The sequence below is a fragment of the Bos indicus genome, chromosome 23 (genome assembly GCF_029378745.1).
Source record: "Bos indicus isolate NIAB-ARS_2022 breed Sahiwal x Tharparkar chromosome 23, NIAB-ARS_B.indTharparkar_mat_pri_1.0, whole genome shotgun sequence".
Classification (NCBI taxonomy): Eukaryota; Metazoa; Chordata; class Mammalia; order Artiodactyla; family Bovidae; genus Bos; species Bos indicus.
In genome coordinates, this window is record NC_091782.1 from 49981324 (window position 1) to 49994177 (window position 12854).

At 39.7% G+C, this 12854-nt stretch overlaps 1 protein-coding gene across 14 annotated transcripts in view; it reads left to right on the forward strand.

Moving 5' to 3' along the window:
* CAGE1 (cancer antigen 1) overlaps positions 1-12854 on the forward strand; it is a 39242-nt gene that overhangs the window by 417 nt on the left and 25971 nt on the right. For all 14 annotated transcript variants that reach the window (XR_011563512.1, XR_011563514.1, XR_011563513.1 and 11 more), the window contains exon 2: positions 4281-4801. Coding sequence is in view for 9 of the 14 variants with exons in the window: in XM_070778437.1 (XP_070634538.1) it covers positions 4281-4801 (521 nt within the window). In the remaining 5 variants the exon portion in view is untranslated. The remainder of the gene's footprint in view (positions 1-4280; positions 4802-12854) is intronic.

Consider the following 12854-nt stretch of genomic DNA (forward strand, 5'->3'; position numbering starts at 1 on the left):
TGGCAGAAGTCGGGTGAGGACAGAATGAAATGAAACAAGTAAGCCTAACTAAAAAAACAAAAAAAGGCAAATTGGTAGGTCATGCCATAGGAACAGAGTTGTAAAAGTTATAATTTGAAGTTCTGGGTTCGCAGACAAAATTTTGAAGAAATAAGGGCCTAGTAGTTTTTTGTTCTTGGAGAGCAAAAGCATGCTTTAGTCCTCCTCCACCACGGCCCACACAGCATTTATATATTTGGAAGACAGCGGGAAAAGTGAGTGTAAAGTCGGGTCTTTCACCAATCCCGACTAGGCTGCTTGGCTCACTGGCTTGTCATCAAATGATGACAGATTTGAGAAAAACCTCAATGAATTATTAATTTGATAGTTCAATAAAATAACCCAGGAAATTTATTTAAATTGTTTTGATAGAAATATATCATTGGGGTGCAGGATTTAGTCAACATATTCTCTAAACACTGGTTGCTTTACTCAAGGGGATATTGAAAAACCTTAAGTGGATTCTTTTTGTTGTGTTGCTGTTCAGTTGCTAAGTCATGTGTTTGCAACCCCATGGACTGTAGCCCACTAGGCTTCTCTGTCCCTGGGATTCTCCAGGCAAGAATACTGGAGTGGGTTGCCATTTCCTTCTCCAGGACTCCTCTTGAGGTCTGTATAATATGTGAGTTCCGACACTAACATGCTTGAAACAATGGTGAAGACTAAAATAGCAAACAAACAATGTGCTGAATTGTGAGATAGAAATTTAAAGACATTGTAGGAATTTTAAAACTAGATGAATGGTAAATAGGAAAGTTTTAGGAAGAGAAGCACCTGCCAGAGCAGATTATTGAAGTTGTAAGACACATGATCTGTTTGCAGGAGAGTAAGCCTGATCTGACTGGAGCAGAAGATTGGGTGGGTAATGTGGGTCCAGGCTACATAAGGCCTAGAAAGTCAAACAGAAGAATTGGATTCAGGGTAATATGATTGGGCAAGTTTTCTACTCCCATACCCTGACAGACCTGAGGAGGTCATGAGAATGTGGACCAGGATGATGCTACAGTGAGGGAAAGAAAGCATGGGTTATGAAAAACATCTTTAAAGGAGAAAAGGACAGGACCTGGTAACTGACTAGCCCATGGGTGATTAGGTAGAAGGATGTCAAAGACGTCTGGTTTTCAAGCCCAAGTGCCTTAGAGGATAAGCGTGGCGTAGGGAAGGGAGGAAAAACTGAAGTGTAATGTTGAGTTTCACTTGGTAATGAGGTGATAGAAAGTATCAAGTACATAGAAACAGTGTTTTGCAGACACTAACAGGTCTCTGATAATAGTAAGTGTGTCTTTTGATTAACAGGTCTCTGATAATAGTAAGTATCTTTTGATTAAGTGAGAGATCCTTTCACCTTCTGGGTCCCGACACTTCTTTTTGTACAAATCAGTATTTACTACCATACAAAGGTAGTAAAGGGAAAGGAGAAATGGAGATATACCCATCTGAATGCAGAGTTCCAAAGAAGAGCAAGGAGAGAGAAGAAAGCCTTCTTAAGTGATCAATGCAAAGAAATAGAGGAAAACAATAGAATAGGAAAGACTAGAGATCTCTTCAAGAAAATTAGAGATACCAAGGGAAAATTTCAGGCAAAGATGGGCATGATAAAGGACAGAAATGGTATGGACCTAACAGAACCAGAAAATAGAAGAGGTGGCAAGAATACACAGAAGAACTGTACAAAAAAGATCTTAATGACCCAGATAACCACCATGGTGTGATACTCACCTAAAGCCAGACATCCTGGAATTTGAAGTCAAGTGGACTTTGGGAAGCATCACTACAAACAAAGCTACTGGAGGTGATGAAATTCCAGCTGAGCTGTTTAAAATCCTGAAAGATGATGCTGTGAAAGTGCTGCAGTGAATATGCCAGCAAATTTGGAAAACTCAGCAGTGGCCACAGGACTGGAAAAGGTCAGTTTTCATTCCAGTCCTGAAGAAAGGCAGTGCTAAAGAATGTTAAAACTACTGCACAGTCATACTTGTCTCACATGCTAGCAAAGTAATGCTCGTAATTTTCCAAGCTGGGTTTCAATAAACTGAGAACTTTCAGATGTTCAAACTGGATTTAGAAAAGGCAGAGGAACCAGAGGTCAGATTGCCAACATCAGTTGGGTCATAGAAAAAGCAAGAAAATTCAAAAAAGATCTGCTTCATTGACTATGCTACAACCTTTGTGTGTATCACAACAAGCTGTGGAAAAGAGATGGGAATACCAGACCAGCTGACCTGCCTCCTGAGAAACCTGTGTGCAGGTCAAAAAACAACAGTTAGAACCAGACATGGATCAATGGACTGATCCAAATTAGGAAAGGAGTACATCAAGGGTGTATATTGTCACCTTGCTTATTTAACTTATATGCAGAGTACATTATGCAAAATGCCAGGGTGGGTGAAGCACAAGCTGGAATCAAGATTGCCAGGAGAAGTATCAGTAACCTCAGATACACAGATGACACCACGCTTATGGCAGAAAGTGAGGAAGAACTAAAGAGCCTCTTGATGAAAGTGAAAGAGGAGAGTGAAAAAGTTGGCTTAAAACTCAACATTCAGAAAACGAAGATCATGGCATCTGGTCCCATCACTTCATGGCAAACAGATGGGGAAACAATGGAAATAGTGTCAGACTTTATTTTCTTGGGCTCCAAAACCACTGCAGATGGTGACTGCCAGCTATGATATTGAAAGACACTTGCTTCTTGGAAGAAAAGCTATGACAGATCTAGATGGCGTATTAAAAAGCAGAGATATTACTTTGCCAACAAAGGTCCATCTAGTCAAAGCTATGATTTTTCCAGTAGTCATGCATGGGTGTGAGAGTTGGACCATAAAGATGGCTGAGCATTGAAGAATTGATGCTTTTGAACTGTGGTGTTAGAGAAGACTCTTGAGTCCCTTGGACTGCAAGGAGATCAAACCAGTCAACCCTAAAGGAAATGAGTCTTGAATATTCATTGGAAGGACTGATGCTGATGCTGAAGCTCCAATACTCTGGTCACCTGATGCAAAGAGCTGACTCACTGGAAAGGACCCTGTTGCTGGGCAAGATTGAAGGTGGGAAGAGAAGGGGATGACAGAGGGTGAGATTTTTGGATGGCATCACTGACTTGATGGACACGAATTTGAGCAGGCTTTGGGAGATGGTGAATGACAGAGAAGCCTGGAATGCTGCAGTCCATGGGGTCGCAAAGAGTTGGACACAGCTGAGGGACTAAACAACAACAACCATATAAAGTTACTGTGACTTTGTACCGTACTCAGACTAGTTTTTTATTTTTCCAATAACTTTCACAAATGACATTTTAGATATTCCCCCCCTACACACACACACACACACACACACACACACACACACACACCCAAGCACAGGGCCACCAACTTAAGTATGGGGCTTCCCTGATAGCTCAGTGGTAAAGAATTCGCCTGCAGTGCAGGAGACACAGGAGATGTGGGTTCGATCTCTGGGTTGGGAAGATCTCCTGGAGGAGGGCATGGCAACCCAGTCCAGTATTGTCAGGAAAATCCCGTGGACAGAGAAGCCTGGTGGGCTACAAAGCCATGGGGTCACAAAGAGTTGGACACCACTCACTGACCAAGGAGCAACAGCAGCAGCTTCAGTATAGCAGTTCTCTCTGGGTGGGGAAGAGGAAGGAATTTAGAAGGGAAGGGATATTTATTTGAAACACTTCTTTGCATGTTGTCTTTATTTGCTTCTGATTTTTAAAAATATTAAATCTGAATAACTTGTCATATTCAGAAACATAAATAGTATTCTAGAATCCCAGCTGCACTGCTTGCCAGCTGTTTCCCGGCAAGTGACTTAACATCTCTTATGTTTCCATTTCCTTATCTGTAAAAACAGGTAATAACAGTACCTAGTTCATGAGATTGTTGTGAAGTTAAACATGTCTATGTGTGTTTGCTATTACTATACACTGTGTGTTTTATTCTTTTGAAGCATTTTAAAATTAGAGTACAACAAAAGAATTTTGAAGATGCCTTAGAATTTGTTACAATGGTATTTGACAAAAATGAACTGTAAGAAGCTTCTTTGTGGTAGTTACTTGTTGACTTTTTCCTTCATGTAAAAAAGTTTTGTTGCAGCTGGTAGCACAAATAAACTTAATGAAAAAGGTTGAACTTATAATTCTTAAAAGACTCCAACAATTTATTTCGTAAGTGTGAATGTAACTGTTAATGTATAAATTTAATGCTAATTCTTATTTCCATCTTTCTTTTTCTAATAAGATGTCAACATTGGAAATTACTCACAGAATGTACTCACTCAGCCAATTGACACCAGCATTTCTTCCTTGAGACAATTTGAACCCCTTTGCCAGTTTCATCAGACAGACTCGTTTAATAATGAAATAGCATTTCAAGATCTGACGGAAAGCTTATCTTACACAGAGGAGCCAGAATTGCAGCATTATGTATGTGATGATGCAGAAGACACCAATATACAGGAAGACTCATTTAAGGAAGAAAACCCGATGGGAACTAGCACTTTCACCCATACAGATCAATTTGCTCTTGAATGTGTCAGACAGCCTTCTAGAAGCCCACCTTTAATCCACTGCAGTGAAGAGACACTGAAATTCATGGAAATGCCACTGGCTAATAGTAATGCCATGGAATCTGCCCTCAATCCTAGTCAGTCTCAAGACTTTGTGTGTGAGGAAGAAGTACACAGTGATGTTGAACAACCATTTTATAAAGAAAATAACTTTAACTTGCTTGATCTGAGAGCTAATTATGAAACAGAGGAGGTAAGACTTTTAATGATTAGTCCATAGAGTATTAAAGGAAGTGTTTAAAAAAAAAAAATTACTGCTTATAACCGGAGGCTTTTGGAAGTAGTCCTAAATCATCAGTGTGAGGGACTTTGCTTCTCTGGGGGAACTGCCTTCTGAGATCTTCCTCAATTTAGAAACAATCCTTTCTAATGAAGTAAAATCCATACTTGGAGATTAGCTCTACCACATGATAATTTCTTTGAGGGTCAGGGTGCTGTCTTACTTATCCTTTTATGCACCCCAACATCTACATGATGCCTTGAGTATATAATACTGAGCTTTTATGGCCTTCCTTGGTGGCTCAGACAATAGAGAATCTGCCTGCAATGCAGGAGACCCAGGTTCAATCCCTAGGTTGGGAAGATTCCCTGGAGCAGGGAATGGCTACCCACTCCAGTATTCTTGCCTGGAGAATCCCGTGAACAGAGGAGCCTGGTGGGCTACCGTCTGTGAGGTAGCATAGAGCTGGACACAACTGAGGGACTAACACATTCCCTTTCAAGTTTTTATACTTAGTGAATTGTATTGATTGGAACTCAGAAGTTTACAGTAAGGAAAAGGTTGAGAAGAGAAAGAAATGCAGAGATATTCATTAAATTATTTGACAAGAAAACTCATGACTTTCCTATTATGTGGAATTTCTACTGATCAGCAAAAAAAATATTTTTCTACCAAAGTGAAAACATGAATTTGTCTCTGAATTGTTAATTCTGGGTATGTAGTATCATAAGATGGAGAAGGCAATGGCACCCCACTCCAGTACTCTTGCCTGGAAAATCCCATGGATGGAGGAGCCTGGCAGGCTTGCAGTCCATGGGGTCGTTAGAGTCGGACATGACTGAGCGACTTCACATTCACTTGACACTTTCATGCATTGGAGAAGGAAATGGCAACCCACTCCAGTGTTCTTGCCTGGAGAATCCCAGGGACGGGGAAGCCTGGTGGGCTGCTGTCTAAGGGGTCGCACAGAGTCGGGCACGACTGAAGTGACTTAGCAGCAGCAGTATCATAATAGCACTGAAGATGCCAACAGTATAAAGTCTATATAGTCTCTCAAAAAAAAAAAAAAAAGAATTGGTGTGGGCAAATAGATAACAATCCAAAGGTAGCATAAAGAATATCTTTTAATTGTGAGTTTAGTGAGAAAAGTTATGGCTGTTATATTTCATTTACAAGTAAAGTCAGGATTTTTTTGTTCATTTTATTTGAAAGCAGCATTTAAAAGACAAGTCTACTTACCTGTCTTGAGTTCTGGAAAATAACATTTTAAAAAGCTGCTGAATTAGGATTTCTTAAGATTGTAACTATTTCCATTGCATCTAGCCTTTCAGTCAGTCAGTAAATACTTTGAGGCATCTGTCATGTCTGAAGCCCTGTGCTATGTGTTGGTTATAGAATGGTTGACAAAACCAGAAACAAAAAGATGTGGGCTCTGTCCTCATGACAAGAACACTCTCATAGAGGAGACAGACATTAATCAAATAATCACATGAGTAAATATGAATTTTCAACTATGGTAAGTGCTGCAAATAAAAGTTACATATAAAGTGTATATGTTATAAAATTACGTATAAACTTGCAGCTGTGGTAAGCACTATAAAGTAAGATCGGAGTCTTCCTGTCCCTGGTCAGGGAGTTTGGGTAAGACTTCCCTGAAGTGTAGTGGTAACTGAGCTCAGCTCTGCAGGATGAATGGGGGTAGTTAGGTGGTGGGCGTAGGGGAGCATTCCATGCAGAAGTAGTGATAGCAACTAATGTGAAAACCTTGTGGCTGCAGGAAGCATGGTCCCTTCCTTCGTGGGTCTGAAGGCAGCTTAGTGTTGCTGGGTTGGAAGGACGTTGTAGAGGATGGAAAGGTAGCACGGGTTAGATATCAAGATCAGTATCAGAACCTTACAGGCCTCAGTAAGGATGGTTGTCTTTATCCCAAAACGATGAAGAAGCACTATAATATAAGGGTCCAATATCCCTAAATTCTATTTGGAGAGTTATTCAGCCCATCCCTTTAGAGATCTTTTACTAGCGTATTCTGTCATGTTCATTTTAGTGTTTCCTACAACTTCCCAGGGCTTCCCTGGTGGCTCAGATGGTAAAGTGTCCGCCTGCAGTGCAGGAGACCTGGGTTTGATGCCTGGGTCAGGAAGATCCCCTGGAGAAGGAAATGGCAACCCACTCCAGTGTTCTTGCCTGGAAAATTCCATGGACGGAGGAGCCTGGTAGGCTACAGTCCGTAGGGTCTCAAAGAGTTGGACAAAACTGAGTGACTTCACCTTCACTTTCCTACAACATACTGTTGTTTTTTTTAAACCCCCTTCTCCCAAATCTGTATTGTGAGCAGAAAGTCAGTCATGAGATATGTTCATCAGATTTTCTGATGTTCACATTAGAAATCATAGAATTGTGAGATAATGGCTTGATGAGGAATCAAAAGAGGGCTCACCATATGTGATAAACCCACAGCAAACATTATCCTCAATGGTGACAAATTGAAAGCATTTCCCCTAAAGTCAGGAACAAGAAACTTAATCTCCTTAACAAGGAACTTAATCTCCCAACCCTTACTGTGACTGCAGAGTGGTTTACCAGGTATTTAATGAGGTGCTATGTTTGTGGAAAAATATGTAATTCAAAAACACTATTGAATACCAGATTGCTCTGTGTAGTACTAAGTCCTTTAGGATAATTTTAATTGTGGTCATTTTCTGATTCTCATTGTTGGAGTACTTAAGTCTTGGCAAGCATTACCAATATTAAATGTCAAAAATCCATTTAAACTTTCTTTAAAGTTGGAGCAACTGTTTGAACAGATGAAATAAAGACAGTTTCGAGTGCCCAGAAAAGAAAACTACCAATTACTAATTTGCCTTGTTTGAGGAGCCACCATATTTTTTTTTCTTGTGTTAATAATGAAGATAATTAAATTAGAATGTGGCCATTTTGTTAAACTTAAGAGACTGCACTTCTGAATTTTTGGTTAAAGGTTTTGGCTGCTATAGAAATTTTATTTTAAATATAAGAACAAAAAAATCCTTTGTACTTTGATTTAATTGATTTCCAAATTTCTGCAAGTAAGGTAATTGTAAATTTAAAGCATTAAGCATTTATTGATGAATAATGTATATATTCCCATTCTGAGAAATATAAGTGGGTCAAGTCAAAATAAATTCTTTAAAGTTTAAAAAAAAAAAAAAAAAAGGAACAAGACAAAGGTGCCCACTCTCACCACTACTATTCAGCATAGTTGTGGAAGTTTTAGCCACAGCAATCAGAGAAGAGAAAGAAATAAAAGGAATCCAGATTGGAAAAGAAGAAGTAAAACTCTCATTGTTTACAGATGACATGATCCTCTACATAGAAAACCCTAAAGACTCCACCAGAAAATTACTAGAGCTAATCAATGAATATAGTAAATTGCAGGATGTAAAATTAACACACAGAAATCCCTTCCATTCCTATACACTAACAATGAGAGAAATTAAGGAAATAATTCCATTCACCATTGCAACAAAAAGAATAAAATACTTAGGAATAAATCTACTTAAGAAAAAAAAAAGACCTATATATAGAAAACTATAAAACACTGATGAAAGAAATCAAAGATGACACAAATAGATGGAGAAATATACCATGTTCATGAATCCAAAGAATCAATATAGTGAAAATGAGTATACTACCCAAAGCAATCTATAGAGTCAATGTAATCCCTATCAAGCTACCAACAGTATTTTTCAGAGAACTAGAACAAATAATTTCACAATTTGTATGGAAATACAAAAAACCTCAAATAGCCAAAGCAATCTTGAGAAAGAAGAATGGAACTGGAGGAATCAGCCTGCCTGACTTCAGACTATACTACAAAGCTACAGTCATCAAGACAGTATGGTACTGGCACAAAGACAGAAATATAGATCAGTGGAACAAAATAGAAAGCCCAGAGATAAATCCAAGCACCTATGGACACCTTATCTTTGACAAAGGAGGCAAAAATATACAATGGAGAAAAGACAATCACTTTAACAAGTGGTGCTGGGAAAACTGGTCAACCACTTGTAAAAGAATGAAACCAGAACACTTTCTAACACCATACACAAAAATAAATTCAAAATGGATTAAAGATCTAAATGTAAGAGCAGAAACTATAAAACTCCTAGAGGAAAACAGGCAAAACACTCTCTGACATAAATCACAGCAGGATCCTCTATGACCCACTTCCCAGAGTAATGGAAATAAAAGCAAAAATAAATGGGATCTAATTAAACTTAAAAGCTTTTGCACAACAAAGGAAACTATAGGCAAGGTGAAAAGACAGCCTTCAGAATGGGAGAAAATAATAACAAAGCAACTAACAGAATTAATCTCAAAAATATACAAGCAACTCCTGCAGCTCAATTCCAGAAAAATAAACAACCCAATCAAAAAATGGGCCAAAGAAGTAAACAGACATTTCTCCAAAGAAGACATACAGATGGCTAACAAACACATGAAAAGATGCTCAACATCACTCATTATCAGAGAAATGCAAATCAAAACCACAATGAGGTACCATCTCAAGCCAGTGAGGATGGCTGCTATCAAAAAGTCTACAAACAATAAATGCTGGAGAGGGTGTGGAGAAAAAGGAACCCTCTTATGCTGTTGGTGGGAATGCAAACTAGTACAGCCACTATGAAGAACAGTGTGGAGATTCCTTAAAAAACTGGAAATAGAACTGCCATATGACCCAGCAATCCCACTGCTGGGCACACACACCAAGGAAACCAGAATTGAAAGAGACACGTGTACCCCAATGTTCATTGCAGCACTGTTTACAATAGCCTGGACATGGGAGCAACCTAGATGTCCATCAGCAGACGAATGGATAAGAAAGCTGTAGTACATATACACCATGGAATATTACTCAGCTACTAAAAAGAATGCATTTGAATCAGTTCTAATGAGGTGGATGAAACTGGAGCCTATTATACAGAGTGAAGTAAGTCAGAAAGAAAAACACCAATATAGTATATTAAGGCATATATATGGAATTTAGAAAGATGGTAATGATGACCCTGTATGCGAGACAGCGAAAGAGACACAGATGTAAAGAACAGTCTTTTGGACTCGGTGGGAGAAGGCAAGGGTGGGATGATTTGAGAGGGTAGCATTGAAATGTGTGTATTATTTGTGAAGTGGATCGCTGATCCAGGTTCGATGCATGAGACAGGGTGCTCAGGCCTGGTGCACTGGGATGACTCTGGGGGGTGGGATGGGGAGGGAGGTGGGGGGGATTCTGGATGGGAAACACGTGCACCTGTGGCTGATTCATGTTGATGTTTGACAAAAACCACTACAATATTGTAAAGTAGTTAGCCTCCAATTAAATAAATTTTAAAAAAAGGCTTTAGAGAGGAAAAAAAAAAGGGGGGGCTCACAAGAGAGGGTTGTCAGCATCATGGTAGATTGAGATATTCTCTCTGTCTCTGCTTTTCAATCTACAATTAGTAAAACATCCACAGCTCAACAGATGTGGCTCTCCCCAACACACCAGGATGCTGGAGAATTCCACACATCCATACATCTAAAGGAGGGTGGACTGGAGCACACAGAGGAGGCCGCACTGGGGGACTGTGGAGGTTGTGCCTGAGATCGTGGTCCTCCCGGGGTGGCAGCTGAGCCCACAGCCTCAAAGAACCCAGCAGCAGGAGGAGAGGCGGCACCCACAACCTCCTGGCCACTAGCCAACCGTGGGTGACTGGCAGCAGTGGAAGTGGGGCCTGCAACCATCTCTCCAGCTCCAGAGGCACCCATAACTGCCCCCCATCAATCCAGCCCACAGTGGCAGCACCTGGGAATCTGATGACACCCAACTCCTCCTAGCTCTCCCCCTCCCTGCATGCGGTAGAGCCTGTGACTCAGGAGATTTTGGACAGGGCAGAAGCAGTGCCCCAGAGCCTCAGGTGGTGACATCAACAGCAGCAAGACACAGCCACCCTAGAGGTACAGGCAGCGACAGCAAGGGCGCCTATCAGAGCCATGAGGGTGGGTAGTGCCAACTGCCAAAGGTAACCAGAGCTAGCGCAGGAAAGAGAAACCAAAGACTTAAGCCATAGATGCCACCTCCTGGCAAACAAAAGAAAGGCCTCTAATTTCTAACCCACTGAGTCATTAGAATCAAGAAAAATTAAAGCATCTTCACCTAAAGAAGGAGGGTTTTTTGCTACTTCAGATTCAGTGTGCCAGGGAACAACAAGGCACCAAGGGCTAGCCACAGTAACACTACCACGAAAAGAAAACGGCGGTTCTCCAGAAACTAGACTTAACGTCCATGGAGTACTGAGATCTAGCTGACAGTACGTTCAAAATAGGTGTCATAAACTCGAGGAGCTATGAGAAAGCTCAGAAAGCCAATTCAGTGAGCTAAGGAATCAAGTTTATTAACGGAAGGAACATTTTACCAAAATGTTGAAACTCCAAAAAAAAGAACCAAACAAATTCTGGAGCTGAAGGACTCAATAATGAACAAGATGAAGAAGGGATTAAAAAGCCTTGGAAATAGAGCAGACTATTTGGAAGAGAGGATTAACAAGCTTAGGGATAGAAACCTAATAGAAGTGATGCAGGTAGAAGAGGAAAGAGAATCTTTAAAAGTGAGGAAATTCTGTGAGAGCTGCAGAACTCTTTTAGGAAGGACAATGGTAGGGTAATGGGAAATCCCAGAGGGAGAGATGAAAGAGAGAAGGAGAAGGGAGCAGAGAGTTTAAATAATAGCTAAGGGACTTCCCTGGTGGTCCAGTGGTTAAGACTTCACCCTTCCAGTGCAGGGGGCATGGGTTCGGTCCCTGGGCAGGGTACTAAGATTGCACATGTCACAGTTCAGTTCAGTCGCTCAGTCGTGTCCGACTCTTTGCGACCCCATAAATCGCAGCATGCCAGGCCTCCCTGTCCATCACCAATTCCCACATATCACAAGGGATAGCCAAAAGATAAATAGAAATAAGGATTACTAAAACCAAGAGCATATCAGGGATGTAAAAAGATTAAGGTTTTTTTTTTAATAGCTAACCTAAAAAAATAGCAAACCTAAGAAAAGAACTGTATATACAAATCTATGAAGCTAAGAAATCATTGCTAGTAGATCTTCTCTAAGACATGTGGTATTAACACTGTCAAAAATCAATGACAAAGAGGTGTTAAATACAATGTGATACTCTGGACTGGAATTTGCTATTAAATGTGCCATGGTATATAAGACATTAACATTAAGGGACCCTGGGTGAGAGGTATAGAGTACTCTTTATGCTTATAACTTTTTCATAAATCTAAAATTATTCCAGAATAAAAGTTTTATTAAAATATTTTAAAAAGGGAAAAAAGGATGGTTATCTATAAAGGAACCCCCATTAGGCTATCAGCAGATTTTTCAGCTGTAACTATAGGCCAGGAAGGAATGGAATAAAATTCTCAAAATAGTGAAAGATAAAAACTGTCAGTCAAAAATACTTTATCCAAAAAAGTTATCATTCATATATGAAGGAGAAATAAAGACTCTCAGACAGACAAAAGCTGAAGGAGTTCATTACATTAGACCTGGCTTACAAGAGATGTTGAAATGAGCTCTTAGGCCCAAAATAAAAATGCAGAATACACAAAACTTTGAGTAAGGTGATAAATAGTCAGAAAATTGCAACTTTATGTCAGAATAGATTATTAACACTGTATTATACCATAAATGTCAAGGGAAAAAAGAGCAGAAAAAGTAACTATAACTACTTCAAATTGGTAATAAATTTACAACATTAAAGGATAATTTGAGACAGCAAAGACAAAAGAGGAAGAGGAAAAGGACAGAACCTGTATAGGCATATGAAGATCAGATGCTGTCAGCAGAGAAAAAGGACTGTTTTATCTATAAGATGTTTTATACAGACCTCATGATAACCACAAAATAAAGATCTAGAGCAAAAATGTGAAACATAAAAAAGAGAAACATCATAGAAAACCACCAAACCAGAACAGCAGACAGAAACACAAGAAAAATAAACAGTGG